This window comes from Podarcis erhardii (assembly GCF_964252035.2).
Source record: "Podarcis erhardii genome assembly, chromosome: 4".
Taxonomy (NCBI): domain Eukaryota; kingdom Metazoa; phylum Chordata; class Lepidosauria; order Squamata; family Lacertidae; genus Podarcis; species Podarcis erhardii.
In genome coordinates this window covers 54,334,492-54,347,036 of record NC_138508.1, presented here as the reverse complement: position 1 = coordinate 54,347,036, position 12,545 = coordinate 54,334,492, and the positions used below count along the sequence as shown (strand labels likewise).

General features: G+C 41.4%; 1 protein-coding gene across 1 annotated transcript; it reads left to right on the top strand.

Moving 5' to 3' along the window:
* The first annotated feature begins 2,075 nt into the window (after positions 1 to 2,075).
* ATP5PO (ATP synthase peripheral stalk subunit OSCP) lies at positions 2,076 to 11,522 on the top strand. Its single transcript, XM_081858823.1, has 8 exons — positions 2,076 to 2,093; positions 5,317 to 5,472; positions 7,324 to 7,374; positions 8,292 to 8,402; positions 8,646 to 8,775; positions 8,977 to 9,089; positions 10,205 to 10,291; positions 11,331 to 11,522. Exons 1-8 carry the CDS (start codon positions 2,091 to 2,093, stop codon positions 11,442 to 11,444), a joined length of 765 nt encoding a protein of 254 aa, XP_081714949.1. The 5' UTR covers positions 2,076 to 2,090; the 3' UTR covers positions 11,445 to 11,522.
* Positions 11,523 to 12,545: the final 1,023 nt, after the last annotated feature.

Below are 12,545 nucleotides of genomic sequence, written 5' to 3'. Positions count from 1 at the left end.
TCAGAAGTTGCCACCACAGTCATCACCAAGAACTCTTTAAACTTCCGTTTTGAAAAAGACATCTAGGGATTTGGAGTGGCAATGTTTTAAAGGGTTAAATAGCATGCACTCTCTCTTCATTCTGAGGTTCCCCTCACACCATCCTCCCCAACTACTTATGGAGCACAAGGAAAGTTAAATTGTAGCTGGGAGGTTCTGCAGGGGAAGTCTCTGAGAGCTTCCCTTTCAGGAAAAAAATATATGTGCACTGGAATGCTCTTCAAGATTATGGCCTAGACCAAGCGCTGGTACATGTCTGATACATGTGCACTGGATTTAAATGGACTGTTCACTAAGACTGTACTGCAAGGGACAGAAATGCAAAAGCACTGCATAGCGTCTCGGTACTTTAATTTTCATAACTTTGTATTTGCATTTAATGAAACACTTGTTTGAGTTATGGGAAAGGGGTGTTGTCCACTGATCCAAGAAACACAATGTAAAATAGGTCTGTGTTTCACTGCTTCTTCTTGTGCAATGGCAAGGGGATAGACAACATTTTAATGTTTAATATTGCTGTGTTTTTAAAGTTTATTATTAGTTATTATTATGTCATTCCACAATTATGGCAGCCAAAGCTCAACAGTAGCATTCTGATACGCCAAGTTTTGAAGATTTCCCTAGTTAGTCAACATTTCTAAATGTTTCCCAAAGCTAGCAAATATTCTGTGCTATACAGAGGAGCCGTAAACAGGCCCCTTCCTAAACACCAACATTTCAGTCCAAACACTTAACACCACCCAAAACAACTTATCTAATTAAATAATTGACAGCTGCTATGTTACACCCCATCCTGTTGCTGGAGAAGCTTGGCACTGGCTATTTCCTGGGTACACATTAAAAAAGGTTGTACAAGAATGTTTTAACACCTGCACCCAATAAGAACACATCAAGGGTCATGCTTCAAATCCCATTTGATTATAATCACAACAGAGGCTACTTGCTCCCAAAATGTTCAAGCTGCCAGACTTACTTGGTGGCAGCTCTACTAAATGTTACTAGATCAGCCACAAATATCCAAAATGTTGATGCTCATCTTAAACAAAAAGGCTTTATTTCTGAAGCCAAATGACCATGAGATTTGTTAAAAATATTTACGCCTTAGAAGTCTGAGAGCATTCAGGTCAAATGAGGGGGAACAGAATTTTCAACTTATTAGATTTAATATGAGCCAAGTTTCCCTCTGTGTGTGAGTAGGCTGTTCAAATTCACCAGAAAAATGATGAATATTGTGCTGTCCCAGCTTTCAGCTTCATACAAGCTGCTTGGACATTGCCGGCAAAACCATTAAATGCAACTTACACTACATTCAACAAACACTATTTTTAAGTGCCCCAATGTACATCTGCCTTAAGGAAATAAAGTATTTGTCTGGACAGGGAGACAGGACTTGTTTTAGTATGCATTTTTTTCTCTAGCAATGATGAGAAAGTCCTGTTTCCAACACATATGTGAAATATAAGCAATATATAAGGCCCGAACCCTAGCTACACATTCATACTTCTTTGATGTTAAATATTTGGGTTACCCCTTCCTCTTGCTTTACATATGAGTAATACAGATACATGAACAACAAACATAACTGCTACTGGCATGTCTAGTCTGTCCCTAACACCCTTCACAGCCTAGGACCGAAATACCCGTGAGAGACAACTAATCCTGTATAATACTCATCCCAGTAAAAATCTTCTGATCAGGCCTTGTTACATGAGCTAAAATGAACAGTAAGCTGGGCCTTTATGGCACTAGAACAAGTGGAGGGGGGACCCTTTGGCCTTTCAGATGTTGTTGGACCACACCATTGCTAATTCTAAACTGTTAATTCTAATCTGCCTACAGAGATCAGGATTAGCACCTAGCAACTGGACTTAACTCTCAGGGGTCCTTTAACTTTACCTTTTTATGGCTCCCTGTGTGGTAGCATGTGCCTGACAAAAGTTAGCACATACTTTCAAGGTAGGGCTTTTTTTCAGCCAGAACCCGCCAGAACTCAGTTCCGGCACCTCTCAGGTGGGCACCATTGCCATTGAAAGAGAACAAGGGAGGTGTTCATGGTGAGTTCCGGCACCTCTTTTTCTAGAAAAATAGCACTGCAATCTTCCTTCATTCTTGGCCAACAATCTGTCCCTTCCTGCTGTCTAAAACCATTTGGAAGATGGGAAAGAGAAGCAGGAAGCTGAGGGCAAGCATGCTAAAGAAGAAGGAAAACAAGTAGGCCTCACAACCATGCATTACTTCCTTATTCAGGTACTGGCTACAAAGGATATGCTTTTAGCAGAAAGTTGCAGGTTCAATCTTAGTACAGTTGGGAAAGGGCCCTGACCAAGACCTTGGAGACAGTAATGAGGTAGATGGATCCATGGTCTGATGCAGTAGGAGTCTCAGACTTACACCCCACACATATCAAGGGGGACTACAGGGGTGCCTGGCAACCATGCCCTCCAGGCCACCAACACGTGCACCAGACCCCCCTCCCTGCTGGCACACAAGGGGCCTATGCATATAGGGATATATGTGCACAGAACTCTTCATGCGAGGGGATTCCTTTTGTGGAGGAAGCTCTACATGTGTACATTGATTCGGTACACGTTTAGAACTCCTCCTCAGAGTCTCTGAGCGCATGGCCAGCAGGGGTCAGGGCTACCCTCTGTGGCCCCGCAACCCACTTGTGCACTGTTTCAGCATGTGAGAAGGTTCATAGGAACATAGAAAAGCTGCTTTCTACTATGTGAGACCAACATTCCATCTCACATCCTCAGCTCTACCTGGAGATACCAGGGATTGAACATGGCAACTTCTAAATGCAAAACATGTGCTCTACCACTGAGCCACAGCCCTTCCCATTAGTATAAAGAAGCTTCAATTTCTCTCATGGGTCACACACTAACTTCGATCTCTTCTTGCCTCTCTACTTAAAGCTGCTACATAGATGAGAGGGGCAGTGATTGATAGAACGACTAATGTCCAACATGCTAGCTGCTACCTATAGCGGAGAGGCCCTAAATTATTTGCCACTCCCCCTGCATTTACATCAAGGCTAAGGTATTACAGTAATGTCGTCTCCAAATATGGCTCTGCTAGTTATCAGGCATCTCAATCTGTAACAAGAGCAACATCTAGTGTTCAAAATATCTCCTGCACAATTTACACCATGCAAGTTGAAGAAATGCAGGCCTCAGACCAGAATTAAGGCAAAACAGCCCACCTCTGGCACTCCTAAGTTGTTTCATAACAAATACATGTCTGAGACACACGTATATGGAACACAATGTTTAAGTATATATTGCTAGCTGGGGGTGAAGAGGGATGCTGGTTGCATTAGGATGGGATGGAAGGACAATTACTCACATTGTCACTGACTCTTGCACCCTCCACCCACAAAATCCGTCACATACAGTTATACCTCAAGCACTTGGCTTTCCTTCTTAAGCAAAGCCTTCCCAAGAGAATGTCAGTGCTTGTTAAATGCTGAAGCTGCTAGTCACTTATTTTTCACCTGGTCATTTAATTAACAAGACTCCATGATGGCTTACAATGAAACAACAAAGCTACATTAAAATCTAGTAATAAAAGCCTAACTGATCATTCAAACAACAAAAACAAAGTATTTTCTAACAAAGACCAGGTTGGATGTATTTGGATGGGGAGGTGGGATGTGTGTGAAATAGGCAGCCATGTTAGCCATTCCCCCAAAGACCTGGCTGAAGTTCTGTTTGGAAGGCCTGAGCCTTGCAGGGATGCTCTCCTTGATCAGGTTAAATGGGCTGGTAGCTATGGGGGCAGCAGGTGTTGGGTTAAGCAACTCTGTGAATGCATGAGGGAGTGGAGCAAGGGATGGTCACACAAAGGAAGAGAGAATCATTTTCCAACCCCTAATACAACCCCTCCACTCACTATAGCTTTCAGTAGGTAACTGCTTGTATAATCATAATATCATAATATTAATATAATCATATTGTATAATCATAATATCATTCACTATGGAGAAGGAATTGTATAGGTTTAGGAATTCCAATTTAGGAGTTACTGACACCACAATACGACATTCTTAACAAAGCAACTTGGTTGTGCATGTGTGTGAGAGAGATCATGAAGTTTACAGAAAACAGTACTAAAAAAAAGTGGTTTGAACTACAGTGGTACTTTGGGTTACATACGCTTCAGGTTACAGACTCCGTTAACCCAGAAATAGTGCTTCAGGTTAAGAACTTTGCTTCAGGATGAGAACAGAAATTGCGCGGTGGCAGCGGGAGGCCCCATTAGCTAAAGTAGTGCTTCAGGTTAAGAACAGTTTCAGGTTAAGTATGGACCTCCAGAATGAATTAAGTACTTAACCCGAGGTACCACTGTATAGGTATTGATCCAGGACAGGGAAAGGCACTTTTAAAAGGATTAAACCAAATTTAAGCATTTTGTGAAATTAAAATCACTTACGGACCATCTTGGCTTTGAGTCCGTTATGTCATCCACTCAATAATTTTCAACCGCATTGCCACTTGATTCTGATGCATGTGTAGACAAGATGTTATTCTGACAAGCAATATAACACTGTACAACATGCTTTCACTCAGGTCCAGGATGATTTAAGCTTTAGGACTGGAAAACAGGTGCTATAACTTAGATGAAAAAAGGGGCCTGGCGGTTTTGGCAAGCAAAAAGCTATTATTTGCTGAAAACAGGAGTCACACCATTGAGAAAAATAATGGTTAAAAGAAACTAGGTTGGCAACACAGAGAGGATCTTACCAGTCACCTGATAAACAAAATGAAAACTTACAACACGTTTGAGAAACGAGCGTGCTAATATTAAGTACGACCGCAACGTGTATGTCTTCATGCGTAATAAGCATTAAGCTCCGCTTCAAAAAAGGCACGTAATAAATTCAGGGTAGCTTATTATTATTATTATTATTATTATTATTATTATTATTATTATTTATACCCCGCCCATCTGGCTGGGTTTCCCCAGCCACTCTGGGCGGCTTTCAACAAAAGAATAAAAATATATTAAAATATCAGTCATCAAAAACTTCCCTAAGGTGTAAATTACGCTTATGCATTAAAAAACACACAAAACGTTTGCCTTGCTTCCTTTAAGCACACTTTCTTCTCTCGGCGCTTTGCAAAGCAGGATACAGCACTCGGAACATGAAACTGCATTCCCCGGAACCTTATAATAATGTTCCTTCTCGCATCCCAAGCTCGCACGTGCCGCCCTCCACGCAAACTTACGGTCTTCCGCCTTGCCTCTTTCCGCCCCGCCCACTCGGGCGGCTAGTTCTACAGAAACTACGATTCCCAGAAAGCCTTGCGCCTGCGTGCCCGGAGCCGAGACCTTGCGCCTGCGCTCCTCTCGTCTCGAGGACGGGGAAGGGCCCGGCTTGACCTACAGGAGGAGAAGATGGCTGCTGCTGCTGCAGGGTTGGCTCAGAAGGTGAGCAACGAAGCCTTGGGAAGGAAGAGGGAGTTCTGCTGGGGGCAGGTCTCTTACCTGAGGATGCCTCACTTGGCTTCCGAGACTGAAGCCTGGAGGCTTTGGGAGGAGAAGGAAGAGGAGGAGAGGGGAAAGTCTTAAACCCATGTGGCCCCCCGAGAACTTGGAGGGTTTCCGGGGCTGCTGTGTGAGTGCCTGTCTGCAGCCTGGGCTTCCCTTGATGCCAGAGATAAGGAAGGAAGCTAGCTCAGCAAGCCAGGCTCCTCTGCTACATCCTCCGGCCACTGGAACCTAGGAAGGGGCCTGACTCTGAGTCAAACCATTAGCCTATCTAGAGCATGCATCCCCAAACTTGGCCCTCCAGATGTTTTGGGACTACAACTCTCATCATCCCTAGCTAACAGGACCAGTGGTCAGGGATGATGGGAATTGTAGTCCCCAAACATCTGGAGGGCCGAGTTTGAGGATGCCTGATCTAGAGCAGTACTACCACTACTACTAATTTATTACTTATACCTTGCCCATCTGGCTGGATTTCCCCAGCCACTCTGGGCGGCTTCCAACAGATTAAACATACATTAAAACATCAGTCATTAAAAAACTTCCCTAAACAGGGCTGCCTTCAGATGTCTTCTAAACGTCAGATAGTTGTTTATTTCCTTGACATCTGGTGGGAGGGTGTTCCACAGGGCGGGCGCCACCACTGAGAAGGCCCTCTGCCTGGTTCCCTGTAACCTCACTTCTTGCAAGGAGGGAACCACCAGAAGGCCCTCGGCGCTGGACCTCAGTGTCCGGGCAGAACGATGGAGGTGGAGACGCTCCTTCAGGTATACTGGACCGAGGCCGTTTAGGGCTTTAAAGGCCAACACTTTGAATTGTGCTCGGAAACATACTGGGAGCCAATGTAGGACTTTCAAGACTTCTTTCAGGACTGGCTTTGACCAGGGTTTTGGGTAGGGGTCTCTCCCAGCCCAACTGGAGATGCTGGGACCGTCTCCATAAAAGAGATGTGCTGCCATACTGACCTGTGGCCCATTGGCCCTGTTTGGTTTGCCTCCTTGGATCTTGCCCCAGCCCTGACCTCTCCTCTGTAGTTCGTGGTAGACAAGCGTAGGGTTCTGATGGGAGACCTGTGTGGTTTCTTGCCTACCAAAAGATGAAAGCAACACAAGAAATGCTTGGGAAGGAGCAGGGTGGATTTGATTTAAATCAAATCAATTTAAATCACTAGTCAGTAAGCCTTGATTTAAATCATTTTTTTTCAGAAAGACATTCTTGCTGGTATAATCTTAATATTTACAACCAGATGAAGGTTTCATTTTGGAATAATAAATTTTCATAGTAGTTTTTACATTTACATCAAAAATTACTGATTTGGTTATACTGTACTATTAGAAATACCTAAACAGATAATTATGAAATTATTGTGAGGTTTAATAAGTTAACTGTTTATATTTGGACAACTTTTCTGCTGTACAGTTGTTTATTGGAAGGAGAAAAATAATAAGTTCCTTAATAACAATTTAAACAATTTATTTAACTAAAACAATAACATTATAGCATATGTATCAATGTTTGTTAACTCATGTGGTTAAACAGTTTTTTTAAAAAAACTTAGAATGAGTTTCACCACACATGAAAAACTTAAAACAAATCCTTATTTCCTGATGAATAGCCTTTGGACTGTATAATGTAACTTAAATAGAAAACTATATTTAGAAAGATTTTTCCTCCAAAAGCATTTTCTTTTAAAAATCCGATTTAAATTTAAAAAATCCATTTTTGACTAATGTTGGATTTCACTGCTTTTTAAAATATTATAATGTAAATGACAACTTTTTCTTACTGTAGGTGCGCCACTTCAGCACCTCCCTAATCAGGCCAGCATCAAAACTGGTACAGGTAAGTTTGTTTATTTATTTTACAAAACTGTGCAGATTAATTGCACCAAGTTGCAGGTGGATATTGTTGCAGGTGGCAAGTGTACAGGAGCAACCTGATAAGAACCTGAAAATGTTTACCAGGAAAGAGGCTCAATTGCAGTTAGGGTGATTTACTTCCAATTAAAGATCAGGGTTCTAGATAAATATATCTAGATTGCAGAATGTAGGGCCATGTGTGCCACTTAAACTAGTGTCAATGTCTATATTTATAGCTAGCAATCATGTAGAATCTAACCTCAATATGATAGACGCAATGTGGCTGAAGCTGCTATGTAGTGTGTTTAATGAACCATCTTATGCCTCTGCATTGTCTTACTGACCAATTTCCAGTGGATCAGCTAGCACCTGTCAGTTTCTGGGATTCCTGGGAAGCCTAGGGGTTTGGATGAATCTTGGTTTCATCTGCTGGATTTCTCTTATGCCCTTAAGCAAGAGTACAAATTGGCAAATACTTAACACAAATTAGTTATGCCTTAATATTAAGAGTTCCTAATTATGCATTTTTGTTTTTTTAAAACACAGCAACGGACTATGGGAATTGTGTGGGGTTTTTTTTAAATAAATAAATTCTGGTATTACACCTATCACTCCCTCTATTAGCAGTGCTGGCAGGGTGGGGTGCCAATCTTCATGTAGCTAACACAGCACCACTGACATGCAAGAGTAAAGTATTGCCATGCCTGGGAGAGCTCAGAAGTTTACAGAAATACACACAAAAATTTGAAATTAATTTAAGGGAGAACCCCGCTCCCCACAAAAAGGCCCCATTGAGGAATTAGTATGCTTCCTAGGCAATGGATCATTGAGAATCAATTGAAATAGACAGCTTTGTCTTGTGCGTTAATTTTTATACCTTGTATTTTTTTTCCTCTGAAGCCACCAATTCAAGTATTTGGGCTGGAAGGTCGATATGCCACTGCGCTCTACTCTGCTGCTTCTAAGCAGAAGAAGTTGGACCAGGTTGAGAAAGAGCTGACTCGAGTTCTGGTAATGTGATTTTATATAGTCCTATTGCACACCACTTAGCATCCATTTCCACTGAAGATGCTGATGCGAGTCCTTTTTTTACTTATGCTGTTTCCTTCTTAGAGGAAAATCTTTTCTCCGTGGTTTGTTATATTTAGTTAAAAGGGCAACTTAAATACCTTTATGTTGCATTATAGTTATGTTGCTTTGACTAGAAGCAAACCTGATTTTGACCAAGAGATGCTTTTCTTGTTCCAAATCCAGACACTTCTGAAGGACCCTAAATTATCTGCCGTTGTCATGAATCCTCACGTAAAGAGTGCAGTAAAGCAAAAGACCGTGAATGAAATTTTAGCTAAAGAGAAAATGTCACCTGTCACTGTCAACTTTATCAGTAAGTAGTAGCAGTCTCTCTGTGGATGAACACAGTAAAGTGGGTTGAGTTTCACAAATGGGCTTCGAATAATAGGACTGTAATATTGTAAACACAGTTTAGACTGGAAGGAGATTTTCTTTGTAATTTGGCACTGTTTCATTACACTTTTAGTACAGTTTGAATGTACATAATGTAACACCTGCTCAATCTTTTCCCAAGATTTGCTTGCTGAAAATGGTCGCTTGAAAAACACGCCAGGTGTAATTTCTGCATTTGCTAAGATTATGAGTGCATTCCGCGGAGAAGTTTTATGCTCCGTAACCACTGCTCAGGTAAGCAAATGGCATGCAAAACTTCATTTAGAGGTTTTGCGGTCTTCAGGGTTTCTTAGTCTAAAGCCACCTTCCCGAGCCTGATGTTCTCCAGATGTTTTGGAGTACTACTTTCATCCTTCTCATTGACCAGGAAGATGGAGCTTGTAGTCTTAGCATCATCTACAGGACCGCAGTCTGACCTATAGTGTAAAGAAGTTGGGGAAGGGTTATATTTGCAAAATGAATGGTACTTGGTTTACTAGCACTTAACATATGTCTGCAAAAGGGTTATTGGAACTTCAGTATTCATGTCACATTGAACTGTTGCAAGCACTTGTTCCTCTTCTGACTTTAATCTATTTAATCTATCTATTCCTCTTCTGACTTTAATCTATTCTTAAATTCATCTCTACAAATAGCTAGCAAACAGTTTTTCCTGTTCACTTTATATGCTCTCTTCATTTTAGGTGGCAAAATGTTCATATTCTGAGACAGGACCAACATCTTGCTTTTTTGGTAATAACTGAGGACAATGCTATATAACACTTGGATTAGTCATTAATTAGTACTCCTGTTTTCAGCATTTTTTCAACATTTTCTAGCATTCTAGATCGTCTAAACAATTCTGCCACTCCATTCCTTAGAGCTTTCCTAGTTTTCCACTCTTGTTCTCTGCAGTGGAGAGGGCAACATGAGACAAGGGAAGAAGTCATCTTATTTTTCACCTTGCTTTTAGCATTGGGATTTGTGAAAAACTCTTAGCCAAGTTTTTTTTTAAATAAATAAATAAACCATACTGTAGCCTAACTTTAATGTTAGTCCAGACCCTATACTGAAAACATCATTGTGAGTGCATGGTACATCTTAAAACCTTTTTTACTCAGAAGATGTCACAGATTAAAACACATATTGCAGACATTTTGACTCCTAAAAAGTGAATTTAACTCGTGTAAAATATCAAATTGCTATTTACTAAGCCAAGCAAGGATGCTGCCACTTTCTATTTCCAAGTAGAAAAATGCCACAACTTTATTATATTGTATGTCAGTCATGGGGGCTGATTGTTTATCTTTCTGTTACATCGTTGCTTGTTGACTTTCTGAAGCTCTCTGTTTTTGTCTCAATATGTTAAGCCCTTGGATGAAGCTAATCTTACGGAGTTGAAGGCAGCTTTGAATGGCTTTTTAGCTAAAGGAGAAATACTGAAACTGGAGATCAAGGTATGGTTACAGCTATGTAAAACAGAACACTCTCTAATAAATTAAAAGTGACTAAGAAGGGCCATCTCAACAATCTATAAGAACTTCCCCATCGGCCATAGAAAGCTTCCCTTAAAGAAAAATACATCCTCTTCCAGATGGGGATAATGCGTATTGGGCAGCCTAGCTGTCCAAGCTTATCATAAGCCAGGGATGAGGTATCATTATGACTTGGCAGGTCAAATCACTCTGTTCCCACCCTCTTACGTCAACATTGGCAGGCAGGCCAACTAACCTTTCAGTCACCTGACCATTATTCAACCGTGTCTTCTGCAGGGAATACCTGTATGGCTGAGTTCCCTACAGGGAGCTTTGCTGTACAGCAGATCCAACCACATCTCTTTATCTGCCCCACATCGGCCATCACTTATTATATCAAGTGTGAAGCAGATGGGCATGACTTGAGGAAAGAGCTTCATGGACTAAATTTGGCCTGATGGCTGGAGCTTCCCCATTGCTTTCATAAACCATAGGGACTTGGCCCTGAATCAAGGCTGCTGGCTTGCTGTAGCCACTGGTTTCAAACAGGCGCCCAAAGAAATGTCTTTCTATGGTCTGTTGGCTGTTCAATTGCTTTAGACTTAGAATAGCCAATTCAATTGGAAGCAACAAGCAAATCTACCCCCCCGCCCCCCCCCAAAAAAACCCATAGGGACAAAGAGGCATAAGAGCCATAGGGTGGAATCTAACGTAGCACTAATCGTAATCGTAATATTTCTTCTGATCTCTGAAAACTTAAACATTGACAACAGAGGTATCAGTAAAAAAAACCATTATATTATCCTGTCTGGTGCAGGATAAGAACCGTTCCTTAGCCAAACATAATGAGTTTTGGCCCGCGCAGCCTACAAAAATACTTCTTTGCAAAGGAACTTGAACATATGTCTAACACGATTGATTTGTCAAGATCTAAACCCAAGCATTGTAGTCTTTTATGTTATCATGTAGCCCATTATTCTTACTAGGGAATTCTAATTAGGAATCTTGGTTTCCCCCCTAGACTGACCCAACAATCTTGGGTGGAATGGTTGTCAGCATTGGAGAGAAATTCGTTGACATGTCGACAAAGACCAAGATTCAGAAACTAAGCAAGATCATGAGAGAGACTGTCTAAACATCTTGAGATGCTTCCTCCTCCTGCAAAAAACCTAGTCAGCTGTATGATGAAAACAATAAAAATGGTTCTCCTTAAGCAGTTGTTGTTGGTGCTTCAGTGTTTGGATTTGGTAGTTTGAAATGGATCAATATTTAGTGTTCCTTTGCCTTTAAGTCACCATCTCAGTACCTTTTTGCAAGAATTATTCCTTTATCATAGGTTTGCTGTTAAGTGCTAGTGACTGCAAAATTGGCAGTTGCAATCATATTGAAATTTCTTTCTTGGTTTTGACAAATGTTTGTGAGTGATCAGCCCCCCCCCCCCCCCCCGAAACTGACTGATGCTCTTATGGTCCAGCATACTTTTAAAATGGCACTTTTGAATGATTAAATAAATATTTGATTATGAACATTACGTGTGGAATCTTTCCAAAGGAATGGCTTACGTGACCTTGGCTTATTTTTACTCATTAATGTTAAAGCACTAAACAGACTCTGTTGCTGGCCATTCATCTGTTCAAATATAAATGCAGTGCCAGGGGTAATAATTTGCATGCAGATTACACAGCTTAACGATATTGACATGGCATAACCTCCTATTGGAAGGCTAGTGTCCAGATGAAGGGAAGGAATAGTACCATTCTATTCTGCCTCAGTCAGACTACACCTGGAGTCCTGTGTCAAGTCCTGGGTGCCACAATTTAAGAAGGATATTGATAAGTTGGAATGTGTGCAGAGGAGGGCAACCAAAATGATCAAGGGTATGGAAACAAAGCCTTGAGGGAACTGGGTTTGTTTAGCCTGGAAAAGAGGCGACTGAGAGGAGATATGATAGCCATCTTCAAATATATCAAGGACTGTCACATGAAAGATACAGGAAGCTTCTTTTAACCTACTCCAGAGGGTAGGACCCACACCAATGGTTTCAAGTTGCAAGAAAAGAACTTTCAACTAAACATGAGGAAGACCTTTCTGTTCAGCAGCGGAAGAGTCTCCCTCAGGAGGTGGTGGACTCTTCTCCCTTGGAGGTTTTTAAGCAGAGGTTGGATGGTCATCTGCCATGGATGCTTTAGCTGAGATTCCTTCATTGCAGGGGGTTGGACTAGATGACCCTTGGGTC